The 13,673-nt window shown below is 50.1% G+C and overlaps 1 protein-coding gene across 2 annotated transcripts in view; it reads left to right on the forward strand.

Annotated features, from left to right (window-relative positions):
- Positions 1–2,081: 2,081 nt before the first annotated feature.
- The window catches only part of TBC1D10A (TBC1 domain family member 10A), a 29,893-nt gene continuing 18,301 nt past the window's right edge, over positions 2,082–13,673 (forward strand). For both annotated transcript variants that reach the window (XM_024566806.3, XM_045200761.2), the window contains exon 1: positions 2,082–2,360. In XM_024566806.3, the coding sequence (XP_024422574.1) occupies positions 2,152–2,360 (209 nt within the window). In that variant the 5' untranslated portion in view covers positions 2,082–2,151. The remainder of the gene's footprint in view (positions 2,361–13,673) is intronic.

A 13,673-nucleotide genomic window follows, 5' to 3' on the forward strand; every position in this document is an offset into this window, starting at 1 on the left:
GGACTGAGTCCACTACTCTGTCTGGAGCCACTGGAGGAAAGGAAAATTCTCCCAGACTGAATTTAAGACCAAAATAGCCTGTGCCCACTCCCACGTCTGCAATTGCCCTGTTTATGGAAAACCAGAAGCCTATGGAATGTGAAGACTGCACAGCAAAGTCTTCAAGAATGTCTGGGCCACTTGACATTAAGGAGATAAATGGTGAAATCACTGAACTTTTAAGAACCTGCCCCCACTTAGGGCTTGCTTTGAGCCCCTGAGTAGCCTGCCTGACCCAGGCCCTGTAGCTCAGGTCCGGCTCTCTCAGTCCCTTCCTGTCTCTGGGCCTGTCTCCCTTACAGGTCTACAGCAGAGTGTCAGGTGACAACATAGTACTGGATTTAAGCAAGGAGCTTTCATTATGGCTCCAAGTGTTGACAATCTCTGGGGTCAGAAGTAGGCTGCTGGGAGCTAAGTCTATGTAGATGCAATTGGCTCATGCCTCTCAATATAAGCTGTTGGTAAGAGCTAGGTTCAAATCCTGGCTCTGCCACAAGCTAGTTCTAGGACTGTAGGCAGCTGCTTCACTTCCCTGCACCTCAGTTTTCTTAACCGTAAAATGGGACTAATAATAGTATCTACCTTGTTGCTAAAAGATTATAAGTGGTGGGACCAATTTGGAAAACAGTTTGCCAGTTTCTCAAAGGGTTTCATCCAAGTTACCATGTGACCCAGAAATTTCCACTCCTAGGTATTTAGCCAAGAGAAACAAAAGTATTTTCCCACGAAAGTTTGTACCTCAATGTTCATAGCAGCATTATTTAAAATAGCCCCAAAATGGAAACAACTGAAATGACCATCACTGACAAATGGATAACAAAATGTGGTCTATTCAGATGATGAAATATTATTCAGCCGTGAAAAGGAATGAAGTAGTGTACATGCTAGAACATGAATGAACCTTGAAAACACTATGCTAAGTGAAATAAGCGAAACACACAAAGGGCATATATTATATAGTTCTATTTATATAAGATGTCCAGAACAGGCAAATCTATAGAGGCAGAAAGCAGATTAGCGGTTGCCAGGGATGAGGGAGGAAGGTTGGGGAGTGACAGCTAAGGGGTAGGAATTTCTTTTTGGAGTGATGAAAATGTTTTAAAATTAGGTCATGGTGATTGTTGTATAACTACATGAATAGGCCATCGTATTATAACCCTGGCTGATGTGGCTCTGTGGACTGAGGGCTGGCCTGCGAACCACAGAGTCTGCCAGTTCCGTTCCTAGTCAGGGCACGTGCCTGGGTCGTGGGCCAGGTTCCCACGAGAGGCAACACACACTGATGTTTCTCTCCCTCCCTCTCACCCTTCCTCTCTGTCTAGCAATAAATAAATAAATAAATAAATAAATAAATAAAACAAAACATTGAATTATACACTTTAAAAGGGTGATTTTTACGGTATGTTGGTTATATCTCAAAGCTGTTGGGGGGAAAGATTACAAAAAGGTAGGTAGAACTTAGGGCAGTGCATGGTTCAATAAACGTTGGTTATCATTCTTATTAATTAGGTCTCCCAGGAGCTAACTTAAAGCCCCAGAAGCAGGTAGCAAGGGGAAAGGCTGCCGAACTTCCCTAGCTCCTCCTGAGTCTTTAAGCCACTGTGTCCCAAGGCTAGTCCTCAAACCCAACCTGGATCTCCTCAGAGATCCTCATAAATGAATGGATGCAATAATCCTCGCCCACGTCCTTGGGGTCTCGCGAGGAGCCAGGGCTTAGGAGGACTTTGAGGGAACCCCGGCGGACGCCTGCTGCCTCTGCCTGCGCTGCATTACAGGTGACAGGCCTGGCTCCTGCCAACCCGGAAAGGCCAGAGGAGTGCTTTCAGGTAAGCTTTCGTGATTGGCAGCCCCAGCGGGGAGGGCTCTGGGTGACGGATACCCCGCCTCCTCACGTCGGGCCGGTTGGCGCCATCCTGGGGGAGGTAGGCGGGCCCCGAGATCCGCGTCACCCATTGGACGTCGGGGGAGAGAGAGCTCTCGAGGACCTAGGGCCCCGCCCCTTGCCTTGAGGCGGCCAATGGGTGCGGCTAAGGGGCGGGGCGTCGGGGGCCTTGGTGTCTGGGCGGCCGAGGCAGCTGAGGTGGCTGAGGTGGCCGCTGAGGCGCGGCCGGGATGGCGAAGAGCCCTGGAGAGAACGGGCCGCGCTCGCCCGCGGCCGGAGGGAGCCTGTCAGGGACCCGGGAGAGCCTGTCCCCGGGCCCAGACGCGGTAGCCTCCGACGAGCTCAGTTCTCTCGGCTCCGACTCGGAGGCCAACGGTTTCGCTGAGCGCCGCATCGACAAGTTCGGCTTCATCGTGGGCTCGCAGGGCGCCGAGGGCGCGTGAGTAGCACAGGCACTTGGAGCCGGGGGTCGGGGGTCGAAGGGCGGGCGCGGGAGCGGCCCTGGACGCGGACAGAGCGCCCTCAGGACACACGGACAAGTCACCCTCCCAACCAGGAACAGCCTAACCCGTCTCTCCGCTACCCCACCCCTCCCATCCCCCTAGGCAAACTGACCCGCCCCACCCCCGGGAGCCTACTGGCGATGGAGGGACGACAAAAATCCCACCTCCCCCGTTCTGCCCTCGCCCCCCCTACACGCCGCACCCCCCACCCCAGAAAGGGCCCACAATGCTCTCCCCCCAGCTTCAGGACCCCGGTCTTAGGGCTAATGGACTTGACCACCCCCTGACAGGCTCACGGATGGCCATCCCTTCCCCAACGCACAGATATCTTCAGTACCCGCCCCCCAAGACCTAGACACCCTTGTCTCACCCCCTCACTAGCCCTCACCAGGGGAACACCTTAGGCAGGGGTCAAAGGGACAGACTGTCCTGCCCCCATCTCACTCCAGAGCAGAAACAAAGACCTCTGGATGGGCTGACATCGGTCAGTTACAGTACAGACATTTCCGCGCTGGGCCAGACAGCTCCTTCCACCCATAGGAGGGTCCGAGTGTGTTTCCTTCCCACTCAGAGTCAGGTTTCTTCCTGTCACGGGCAACCAGTGGGCAGAAAATCCCCTCTGCTAGTTAGTGCCTGCTTGGTGACAGTGCCCCCCCTCCAGGACAGAGTGGTGGCTGTCCCTGTGTATGCTACGGAAATGTGCACCGCCTCTTAAAACGAACTTGGGGGAGCAGGCAGGGAGACAGCGGGATCCGATCCTCTACCCCAGAGCACCCAGGCACCCAGCTGTCGGGCAGAGAAATGGGAGGCAGTGGGGCACCACCTTCCCTCCAAGCCGGGTAAATTGGGCAGCCACGCTGTGCCCCACAGAACCCCCCGAGCCCAGACCTCAGAGGGATCCTATGTGTAGGCTAGTGGTCCGCTTAGGGAAGATGGACTCTAGGCCCCATTCTTACCCCAGCGGTCCCGTGACGTGACACCAGTGTTCTGCACAGAACGGACAAGCCTCCCCGTGATGCGCCTTCCCTTCAAGGGAGATAGCTCCGCACAGTCACCTGTAGGCGCCTGCAGCGCTGCCGAGTGCCATGGTCCTACTCTGGGGGTCCCGCTTCCCCTTCGCTGACCAGTTGTGACTGCCCAAGGCTCCTGAACCCTCTCATGACTTATGGAAGTATAAGAACCCCACACCATTTAAGCAGCTCCATGAAGGTCACTTCCCGGTTTTCTCCAGTCCAAAAGCTTCATATGCCCCGGGCCTGCTGCTCCTTTGGAGATATGTAGGCCCCTCCCCTAAGGAGAGTTCTGTCCTACCCACTGGATCTGTCTCTTCTGACCTCTTTCCATTTGCTCACACCAGGCTAAGCCTAGGCCAGTCCAGGACTCAGAGAACACCCCATATTCTGATTCCTCATCCTGATTTGATGCTTTGTCACAGTTCCCTGGGGATTAGTTTGTGAGAACCCAAAAGGGATTTAAGGTATACTTTTGAATTGAGGAATAGTCACCAGGGACCATGGCCATGGGAGGGATAGGGTCTTGAGAAGTAGGAAAGGAGTTTCCAGTTGTATTTGTGGGTTTTTGGCAGGATGAGCTCAGATTTGCTGGTGAAGTCTAGGAGATGGGAATTCTTTCTACATGTTTATCAGGCAGTTAACCAGATCTCAGGGTACAGAGCAGTGTGATAGAGTGGGAAAAAGCCAGGCTTAGGAAGAACTCACACTTGCTGGCTGTGTGACCTTGGGCAAGGTCCTGAGTCTCTGAGCCTTGTTTATTCACTGTAAAGGGCAACAGTAATACCTATTCCCAGGATTACTGTGGGGATTAAATGAGATTAGGTATGTGAAGGTGCCTAGCACAGTGCCTGGCACAAGTAGTGGCCCAGAAACTGTTAGTTTTCTTTCTTTTCCTTCTACGGGTCTGAAAATTGAGGAGAAAAATGAGGGCGTACCTCTGGTATTTGTGGATAGAGAGAGGCCCCAGTGGGAGTACCTCCCTTTGGCTGTAGTCCCCAATCAGGCCGCCAGACATCTGTCTTCCCCACCCTCCAACCACAAACCCAGACTTTGCAGACACCCTCTGCATCACTGGTGTCTATAAGCCTAGGGCCGAGGTGGGATCCCAGGTCTCCTCTCTCCCTGCCTTACTTTCTTGACCCTGTGGGTCAAACTAAAATCTTGGGTGTCTGAATGCTTTGATGTTCCCTGCTTTGTTTATAATGTGGTTTCAAAAAAGCCAAAAGTAAGTCCCTGCCCACAGCCATAAGAGGGGCAGTTGGGAAGTTTCAGGGTGACTGCCCTGAAACCAGTCTCGTGGTTGAGGGCTAGGAGTCCATGTGCTGTCCCACAAAAGTGAAACATTAGCACTGATGGCTGCAGTGGAGATGGTGGGAACTCTGGCTCCAGATTAAAGAATCCGTTTCAGCTGTCCTGGACCAAAGGTTGTCTCAAGTGGGTAATTTTGGCTGCTGCCAGGGGCTAGGGGGATGGGGAAGAAAGCAGGTCAGAGGCTACCCTGCTCAGGTGACTGTTAGGTAACTGGCATGAGTAGATGTTAAAATCATAGACTGTTTGAGCTGGATGGAATCTTAAGATTGATCAGCTTAGCCCTTACTTATACAGATGAGGAAAATGAGGCCCAGAGAGAATAATAACTTGCTTAAGGTCACACAGCATATTAGCAGCAGAACCAGGACTTGAACTAGGAGTTTCTTACTCCCAGGTCAGGACAGTTTTCACTGCCTTCACCATCCCTTAATATGGCCTCTGGTCCTAGCAGAAAATTAGGTGCTGGACAGGTAGAACATAGGGTTCCTAGCAGGAACCTGCCTTCCCTGGCTCAGCTCAGCACTTTTGACTCCCTAAGCAGTGTAGGAGGCTAACAGCGACAGCCCAGCAAGAGTAAGAGTGTGTTGTCATTACCAGTTCATTAGACTGATCAGCTTTAGGGCCAGCACTAGATGTGTTCACCTTTTCTCCTTAGGCCTGTAACAGAGTAAATGCTCAGTGAATATATATTTATTGAATGATTTACTGATAGACATTTCAAGTCAGAAAGCTGAAAGTGACCTTAGAGATGGCCATCATCATACAGAATGGTAAACTCAAGCCTGAGAGAAGTGATTAGCCTTACCTCTTCAGTCTGTTAGGAGCAACATCAGGAATTGAACCCAGAACTCCTGATTCCTAGCCCTAGGCCTTTCTGCTTCACCTTGTCTGTCATTTGAACCTACTCTGCAGGGAAACTTTGGTGGAACTACCTGCTCTTGAGCAGTAGCAACTGGGGAAAGGCAAGAAAGCAGCCAGCCAGCAAAGGGCCCTGTGGGTGGCATGGACACAGACAGGAGCAGGCTTGGCTGGGAACTGAGATGGTTGTTGAAGCCCAGGAAGGACCAGAGAGGGGAAAAGAGCCCTCAGTAGGGAAGAGTGGGAGGAGTAATATTACTATTTCTATAAATTTGGGGGTAGGAAGAACAGACCTTTTTTGGGAGGCGGGGGGCTTTTTGCAGCATAGGGGAGGGAAAGAAAGATACAGATACCAGGTCTCCTGGCCTGAAAGAGGTGGGTCCCTGATATCCCTCTCCTTTTCCCATGTGATTGCCAGGACTGGCCTCCTGAGGCTGGAACGTCCCACCCAGCTTCCGTCTGCTTAGTGCAGCAGGCCAGATGAGGTGAGGAGCTATGCTCTCTGGGATCCCATGGGTGTTGGCTTCCTGTTAGGGGAGAGAGGGATCTGAATTGGGCCCAGGGAGAAACATCTGGAACAGCAATATCGTCTTCTGCTGATTCAGTTCTCCTTTCCCCTGGGCCCTCCACTACTCCTAGCCAACTATGGAAGCTCTATGTCTTTGTAAATCATAGAATTGGCTTAATTGGCATCCTTGTAGTTTGCTCTATGCCAGTTTTTGTTGGGGTATGGCCAGGGCCCTCCTGGCAGGCCAGAGCCTGCCTCCCTGCCTTCTCATTACCTTCTCCAGTTTATAAACTCAGAGCATCCTATATTCTTGAACTATTACAGTTCCCAAGAGTGCATGGAGCTGACAATGGAATGGTCCCTGGGTGGCCCATCTGGAAGGAGGCAGCTGAACATGTGGGGCCCTGTTCTGTGACTAGACCACAAGCCCTCCATTTTCTCTCCTCCTTCTCTTCCTTCAGCTTCTAAGGAAAATCCGGTTTGGTGGCCCTGTGAGTGTTCTAGAGCCTCAGACAAGACTTGACTTGGTGAAGGAGGGGGCCAGTGCATCAGCTGCTTGCGCTGGGAAGGTGCCTGTGTGTCCGCCTGTTAGGAAATCCTAAGCTGTGGGAAAGAGATAAGGTGGTGGGGCCTGCTTGATGTTTTGTCCTCCTAGCATCTGTGTCTGAAACAGAACCTCTAAAGGGCCAGTGAGGCCTGGCTCTGGTCCAGCCAGCCAATCTGTTTACACTAAGGTGGAGGAAAGAAGGTGCTCTGTGCTCCTTCCTCACACAAGCTCTGGAGTCTGGCTGTCTGTGTGACCTTAGACATGTTGCTTCACTTTTCTGATCCTGTTTCTCACTGAAATGGTTATTATTAATCCTGATTTTGCAGGGTTTTTGTGAAGCTGAAATGAGTTGGTGTTTGAAAAGAGCCTGGCTCATATAGTAGGTGTCCAATGAATGTTCTTACCCCTTTTAAGGACTGGAGTAGCTAGTGGTCTTGTCTTTTAATTTTCTACTTTCCATCTCTGGTTCTGATGATGAGTATCAGTGAGGTCCATCTTCTGTGGGTAGGAGTCAACCCTAACCAATGGTGAACCCTTACTTTCTTCCAAAAGACATGGTTATCCCCTTTCTGTAGATGAGCATTCTAAAGATTGGAGAAGAAAGTGCCTGAAGTTTGCCAGTTAGTAAATGGCAGAACTGGGACTAGAACCTGTTTCTCAAAGCTGAATCCAGTGACTAAGCTTTGCTAATGTGGCAGCAGGCAGGGTGCCAGGTGCTTGCCAGTCCATGAAGCCCCCACACCCAGAGCAGGATTTAGCAGGAACTGGCTACCTCCCCATTCCAGTGTGGAGGGCAAGGCATGTCTTAATACAGTGAAAGTCCATGGACAGCTAAGTCAAAGAAGCCCTGGTGAAAAAAGATCCATGGGGAGGTCTTGGAAGCATGTCCAGGTTAGGCTTGGTCTAGCCCTCCCATAGCCAGAGTCCATACTGCATTGCCTTTGATCCCAAACTACTGTATAATGGCCATCTGACTTTGATATCCAGTCTGTACCTTTTGGAAGAAGTCTTTTTGTGTAAGTAAGGGAGGGATTATGCTTTGTGTACAGGTGAGGAACCCAAGGCCTGAAGAAACCTCATAGTTTTAGATGACAATGGAGCCAAATTAGGGAGAGATTCCAGATCTTTTGCGTTAGCCCATTGCTACTCCAGCTATATGGCACTGCCTGTTCTCTTCCTCATTTCAAGCCAATTGAGCCTGTAGGCCAGGGTGCATTGCCCACCAGAGAAGAACCCTGCCATCATCCATGCATTGCCAGTGCCCTAGCTGATCACTTTTTTTATCCTGTAGCCATCACACCTAAGGGGGAGAGGCCTCCTTCAGCTGATTTGTCTGCTCCTGGCAAATCTGCTATTTTGAGCCCAAGGACCCTCCCTGGGAGAAATCTGTCCTGGCTGCTCTACTGGCACCAACACTCCTGCTGCTTTACCTGCTTAGAATCCCCCTATCCAGGATTTCAGGGCAGCTGCCAGCTTTCAGTTTCTTATTTCATCTTTCTCTTTCCCTCCTTCATCTCACCTCATTGTGCTCCATTCTATGCCCTGTCCAGTTCCTCAGAGGCTGTCACAGTTTAGCTCTGTTCAGAGGCTGTCACTGTTCTTTAGGTAGGGAAATAGACTGCAGACTCAGGAGGCTGGGAGAGAAAGCCAAGGTTACTTTTGCTAGTTTATCCATCTTAGCAGTGGGCTTATTTACAAAACATTTATTGAGCGCCTACTCTATCAGCACCTGTGATTAGAACAAGGGATACAGAACTAAACAAGACATCTATCTGTGTCTTTCTTGTTGCCCTCAAGGGGTTCACAGACTTGTTGGAAAATGAACCACACACAAATCATTATAATGTTGAGCAAGGAAGGCTATAATTGAGATGTGTGGTTGCTTTGTGAATTTAGAAGAAGAAGCAGCCAACTCCACTTATAGGAGCCAAGAAAAAAAGGCCTGTCATTTGATCCAGGCCTCAGAAGGAGCAAGGGAGGATATTCCACTGGATGGGTGGGAACCATGTACAAAGTGCCCCTAGAAGCCAGCTGTTTGAAAAATTTGGTGTGCAGAGGTGACAAGAAGAACAGGAAGCAGGAGGATCATGTAAAGCAAGGGGAGGCTAGGAAAGTAGGTTGGGCAGACCATGCCTAGCTTTGAATGTCAGAAATAGGCCTTCTGTGTTTCATTAAGGTCAGTCTGGTGCTGGTGTGGAAGATGGCAGTGAGACTAGTTGGGAGAGTTTGGAACAGCCCAAAAGAGCAATGGAGAAGCCTGGAAGAGGTCTGGAGCTATTAGGATGAAGAGACCAGCAAATCAGTAGGGCTGGGTGCCTCGCTGGTTATGTGGACTGATAGGGAGTTGGGAAGGCTTGGGATGACAGACTGAAGTGGCCCTAGACTCTCACAGAACCCATCCTGGGGCCATCTGGCCACAGGGAAGGAAGGGCAACTGTGGCCTTCCTCTGTAGTAGACAGCAGGCTGCTATTGTCTCTGCTTTGTCACAGCCCTGGGCTCCCCAAGGTGCCTGGCATAGCTGGCATGCCCAGGGCACATCAAGGCATTCTTTGTCTCTCTCAGTAGGAGAGTGGGTTAGCTGGCCTGGTTGGGAGGGGGTGGGCTGAATGGTACTGAGCTTTGTGGTCTCTGCCCAGTAAGCATATTGGATGGCAAGGAAGGCTGCAAGGAGAAAGGAGTAAGGTCTGAGGGCATGGAAAATCTACCTTAGGGCAGTGTACAGCTAGAGAGGGTAGGTTTGGGGTTTGGGTACAGCATCAGCTGATTAAGGGCAGGCAGATGATAGCTGAGGGCTGGCTTAACCTCACCTTGAGTCATTACTGTGTTCCTGGAGCTGGTGTCTCAGCTGGGATGGGTAGAAACAAGTCCACTGCCTAGGAGGAGGCTAACACTTTAGCATCTAAGAGCCCAACCAGCCGTTTCTGAGTTGAGAGATTCTGGCTGGAAATATGGACTTAGGCTAGTAGTGGGAAAGGGCTCTGCTGGCTCCACCGCTGACCTTTGTGGTGTGTAACTTAGGCACATCGCCTCGCCTGACCATGGTGCTAATGCTCCCTGTTTTACATTCAGCAGTTAACTATACTGCAACCATGTGCTTGGCTCAGGCGATACAGACCTTGTCCTACCCTCCCAGAATTTACAGCCTAGCAGGGATGTCAGACATTCAGCAAGTAGTTAAAGGCAAGGCCTGTGTGTAAAAGGATTGTGAGGATCAAATGAGATAACTGGATTAGGAGCAAATGTAAAAAGAAGCTGAAGGAGGTCAGCAGACCTGAGTCCAGGGTGACATTGGGCCCCTTACTTGCTGTGTGACTTGGAGAAAATTGCTTAATCTTTCTAAGTTTCAGTTTCCCCTAGATATAAACTAAGGCAGTTTTAATGGGATGATGTTGAAGTTTGTCTGAAAGATGTTAGAAGCCTGACTCTGAAGGCCCTGGTCTTTTCTTTCCTTGGCCTGTGAAGACAAAGCAGAAATGAGAACAGAGGTAGGTCTCCTGAAAGATTCAACCAAAGCATGCAGCCATAGGGCTGCCTGGGGCCTATGCCCTCCTGGGTAGTGGCAGTCACTTGTGGAAGGAATCAGAGTTTGCTTCATAATTAACACAACCCTCCAGTGTTTTTTGTAGACATTCATCTAGGCCATCCTGTCCTGCCTCTGAGCGACCCCTTCCACCTTCCCAGAATAGTCACTTGGTAACGCCATTTCACATAAGAGCCTCATGGTGGACCAGGCTTCACTGACACCACCTCATTTCATTCTGTGAGATGTACTTATCACTATAATCCCCATTTCGCAAGGGCAGACACCAAACTCCAGAAAGGTAAAATGAGTTGCCAAGCATCACACAGTTTATGGCTCTAAATCCACTAAGCTCCAAGCTCCCTGGGAGGAGGGCCTGTGTACACCCAGCCTGGTGGACAGCTCTCAGTTCTGCAGGCGAGTGACAAGGCAGGATCAGAGCAGAGCCTGGATTCACCTCCTAGAGCTGTGTCCTCTTCTCACCCTGGACCTTGGATAGTTACTGGCTGGCTGAAAACCTGAGTTTCTTCATCTGCAAAAGGGGAGTGATGATTAGAGGACCTCTGTCATGGGGTTATTGTCAGGATTAAATGAAATAGTATAAGCTAAGTGCTGAGCACCGTGTCTGGTTCATAGCAAGTGCCTGATAAGTGTTATAACAGACATTCAGTTACATTAATTGAATGCCAGAATTATAATGTTGTAAAAGGCCATCATCAATCACATCTGTGCTCAGCCCTGTGCTGGGCTTCAAGGAATATCCAGAGCTGGTGCCAGTTCAGAGAGGGAGTGCCCTTTATCAAGCACTGTTTGTACTTTACTCAACTGATCTTAAGGTAGAGGGCAGTATTCCCATCACCCTGAGGAGAAAACTGAAACTCAGAGTGCCGGAGGTCACAAAGCTAATGACTTTGTCAACAAGGAACCAGCCAGATACCAGGTTCTGTTCTAGGCCCAGGACGCACTGCAGAGAACAAGACAGGCAGAACCCCTGCTCTCCAGGGGTGACTTTGTGGAATGCTGCCTCAGTGGAGCAGACAGTCAGGTGGAAAAACCTTACCTGCTCTACTGGACTGCTCACATTCCCCAAACAAGCCGGGCCCTTTTCTATTAACTTGTACTTGCTCATACTGGGTCTTCCACCTGGTGTGCCCTTTCCCCTTTCTCAACCTGGCCACTTCCTGTCACCCTTCAAGGACCATCTCAAAAGTCAGCTCTCCTTTAAAGCTTTCCCTAAATACCCCTGCTTCTACCCTGGGGGATTCTTGCAGTCTCCTAGCACCTTCTACATGCTTCTGCGATAGCACTTCTATGTGTGCTACTTATTTACTCACCCATCTGTCTCCTTTGCCAGATGGACCTCCTCAAGGGCAGGGAATGTATTTTTTCATTTTTGTAGACTCAGGGCCTGGAACACAGCCTCTAGAAAGATGTGTATAGAATATAATGAGGTGCTGATCATGTTCTGTCCCTAGAGTAGTTAAAAAAGACTTTCTAGAGATGAGAGGAAGTTCTAAAGGAGGCCTCTGGGAAGATAAGTGGGACTGAATAATAGTGGGGTTAAGGGTGAGGGAGGGCAGCTCAGAGAGAGGACTACCTAGAGATAAGACTGGGGAGAAAAAGGGATGTTTAGAGGGAATAGGAGGAGCCTGAGATTTCTGTTGGACAACGAAGGCAGTAGGGGGCCTTGAAGGAGTCTGGCAGAAGAGGGACCTTATGTAAGCAGTGAATCAAGACTAATTTGGTAAGATATATCAATAAGATCTAGCAGTTTGGTAAGGATGCGTAAGGGGGCCTTACATGAGTCAGGGTGGCTGTGGGTACCCACAATGAGATTGTGATCTGAGGACTCAGTTGCCAGATGGGGAACTTTAAGCAATACTCTTCCTGGTAGGGGTTGGGGCTTGGGGAGGGGATGTTTTTGGTTGAAATAGTCTTTATACCTTTCTACAGTTGTCAAGGGGAGTTGCCTTGGGGGTTTGTTTTGGTCAGTGCCTTTCCCTAGCTGTGGGGGAGGGGGGGAATCCCTGCTTTTGGGAGCCAGCAAGCCTGGTGCCTAAAGGAATCATTTCTTCCATCTGAATCTTGAGGGTGGGGATGGGGAGGTTGATGCTGAGCAGAGTAGAGAGCTGGGCAGAGGCCCAGGGCACTGAGGCCAGTGAAGGGTGGAGAGAACCTGTTTACCATTGTGCACTGACCCAGGGCTGGAAGGAGCAAAGCCAAGGAATTCCGTATGGGAAAGGGAGGCAGGGCCAGAACTAGCTTGCTTTGGGAGTTGCGGGGAGTGAAGCAAGCCAGACTCTCTCTTACCCAGACAGGGAGCCTGGACACTGTCCTACCTCCAAGCTAGGGGCTGCCAGGCCCCAGGAGGGAGCACCAGGCTGCTACTGACCAAGTCTTCTTTTTCTATACTCGCAGTGTGGCCTTGGGCAGATCACTTATCATCTGGGCTACAAGCTTCTCTGGCTGTCTGGGGAGGGGGTAGACTCACTGGGTGCTCTCACAGGCTTCCCAGCCCTGACCTTTGGCTGTTTGCACACCACCAATGCACCCTCTCTTGTATTCCAGTTTCCTATCATCAGTTATTATGGTACTGGCATAAAAACTATTTATACTTTCAGTCATTACTACCTCTTAGGTTAATGAACTCCAGAAGTTGTTGCCCATTGTAGGTCAGCGTTTTGTTTATTCTCACTTCTTTTTCCAGCTCCGGGTGGGAGAGGGGAGCTCCCCCACCCTGTTGTCCCTGGATCTGTGATTGGCCATGTTCTCTCTCAATTTTCCACATATTCATATTGCTCACTACTGCCCTTCTCGGCACAGAGGGAAGTGGTTCTCCACTGGGTGGTGAAGAAGAGGGAAGGGAATGTGATGGGTATTGAGGTGGTATTACATGTGGGACACTTTCTCTTTATTGGGTAGTTTAGTGCTCAAGTGGCAGCTTCCACTTCTACGTTGTGTAACTGTGGGCAGATTACTCAACCATGCTGAGTTTTAGGTTTTTTCTCTATTAAATGGAGATTACAAAAGCCAGTTCCTTGGGGAATTGTGTGTCTGTGTAGTGCTTGGCAGAGCTAGTACATGGCAAGTGCTAGAAATGTGTCAGCTCTTACTGTCTCGTGTGATCTTTACTACTGCCCTCTGAGGAGGTGGCATTTCCTCCGGGTTATAGGAGGGGAATCAGAGGCTCAGAAAGTGGAGCATCCTGCCCCTTTCACCCAGCCATAAAGTGGTTGAGCTGGGATCGGAAACCAGGAGTTGTAGTCTGTGTATCATTAAGTAATTTCCTTAATCTCTTAGGGGCTCAATTGCTTTTGGGTAAAATGGAGAAAATCCTGCCCCACTGCTTGTTTATGTGACTGTGTATATGGGCCAGTCAGATATGAAAAGGGATGTGAAAGTGTGAGGTAAGATGCAAATACTATTTATTAGCCACCCACACAGGCTGGACCCTTATATACATTTGTTATTCCTCGTTGTAGCCCTATAAA

Source organism: Desmodus rotundus, chromosome 7 (assembly GCF_022682495.2).
Source record: "Desmodus rotundus isolate HL8 chromosome 7, HLdesRot8A.1, whole genome shotgun sequence".
NCBI lineage: Eukaryota > Metazoa > Chordata > Mammalia > Chiroptera > Phyllostomidae > Desmodus > Desmodus rotundus.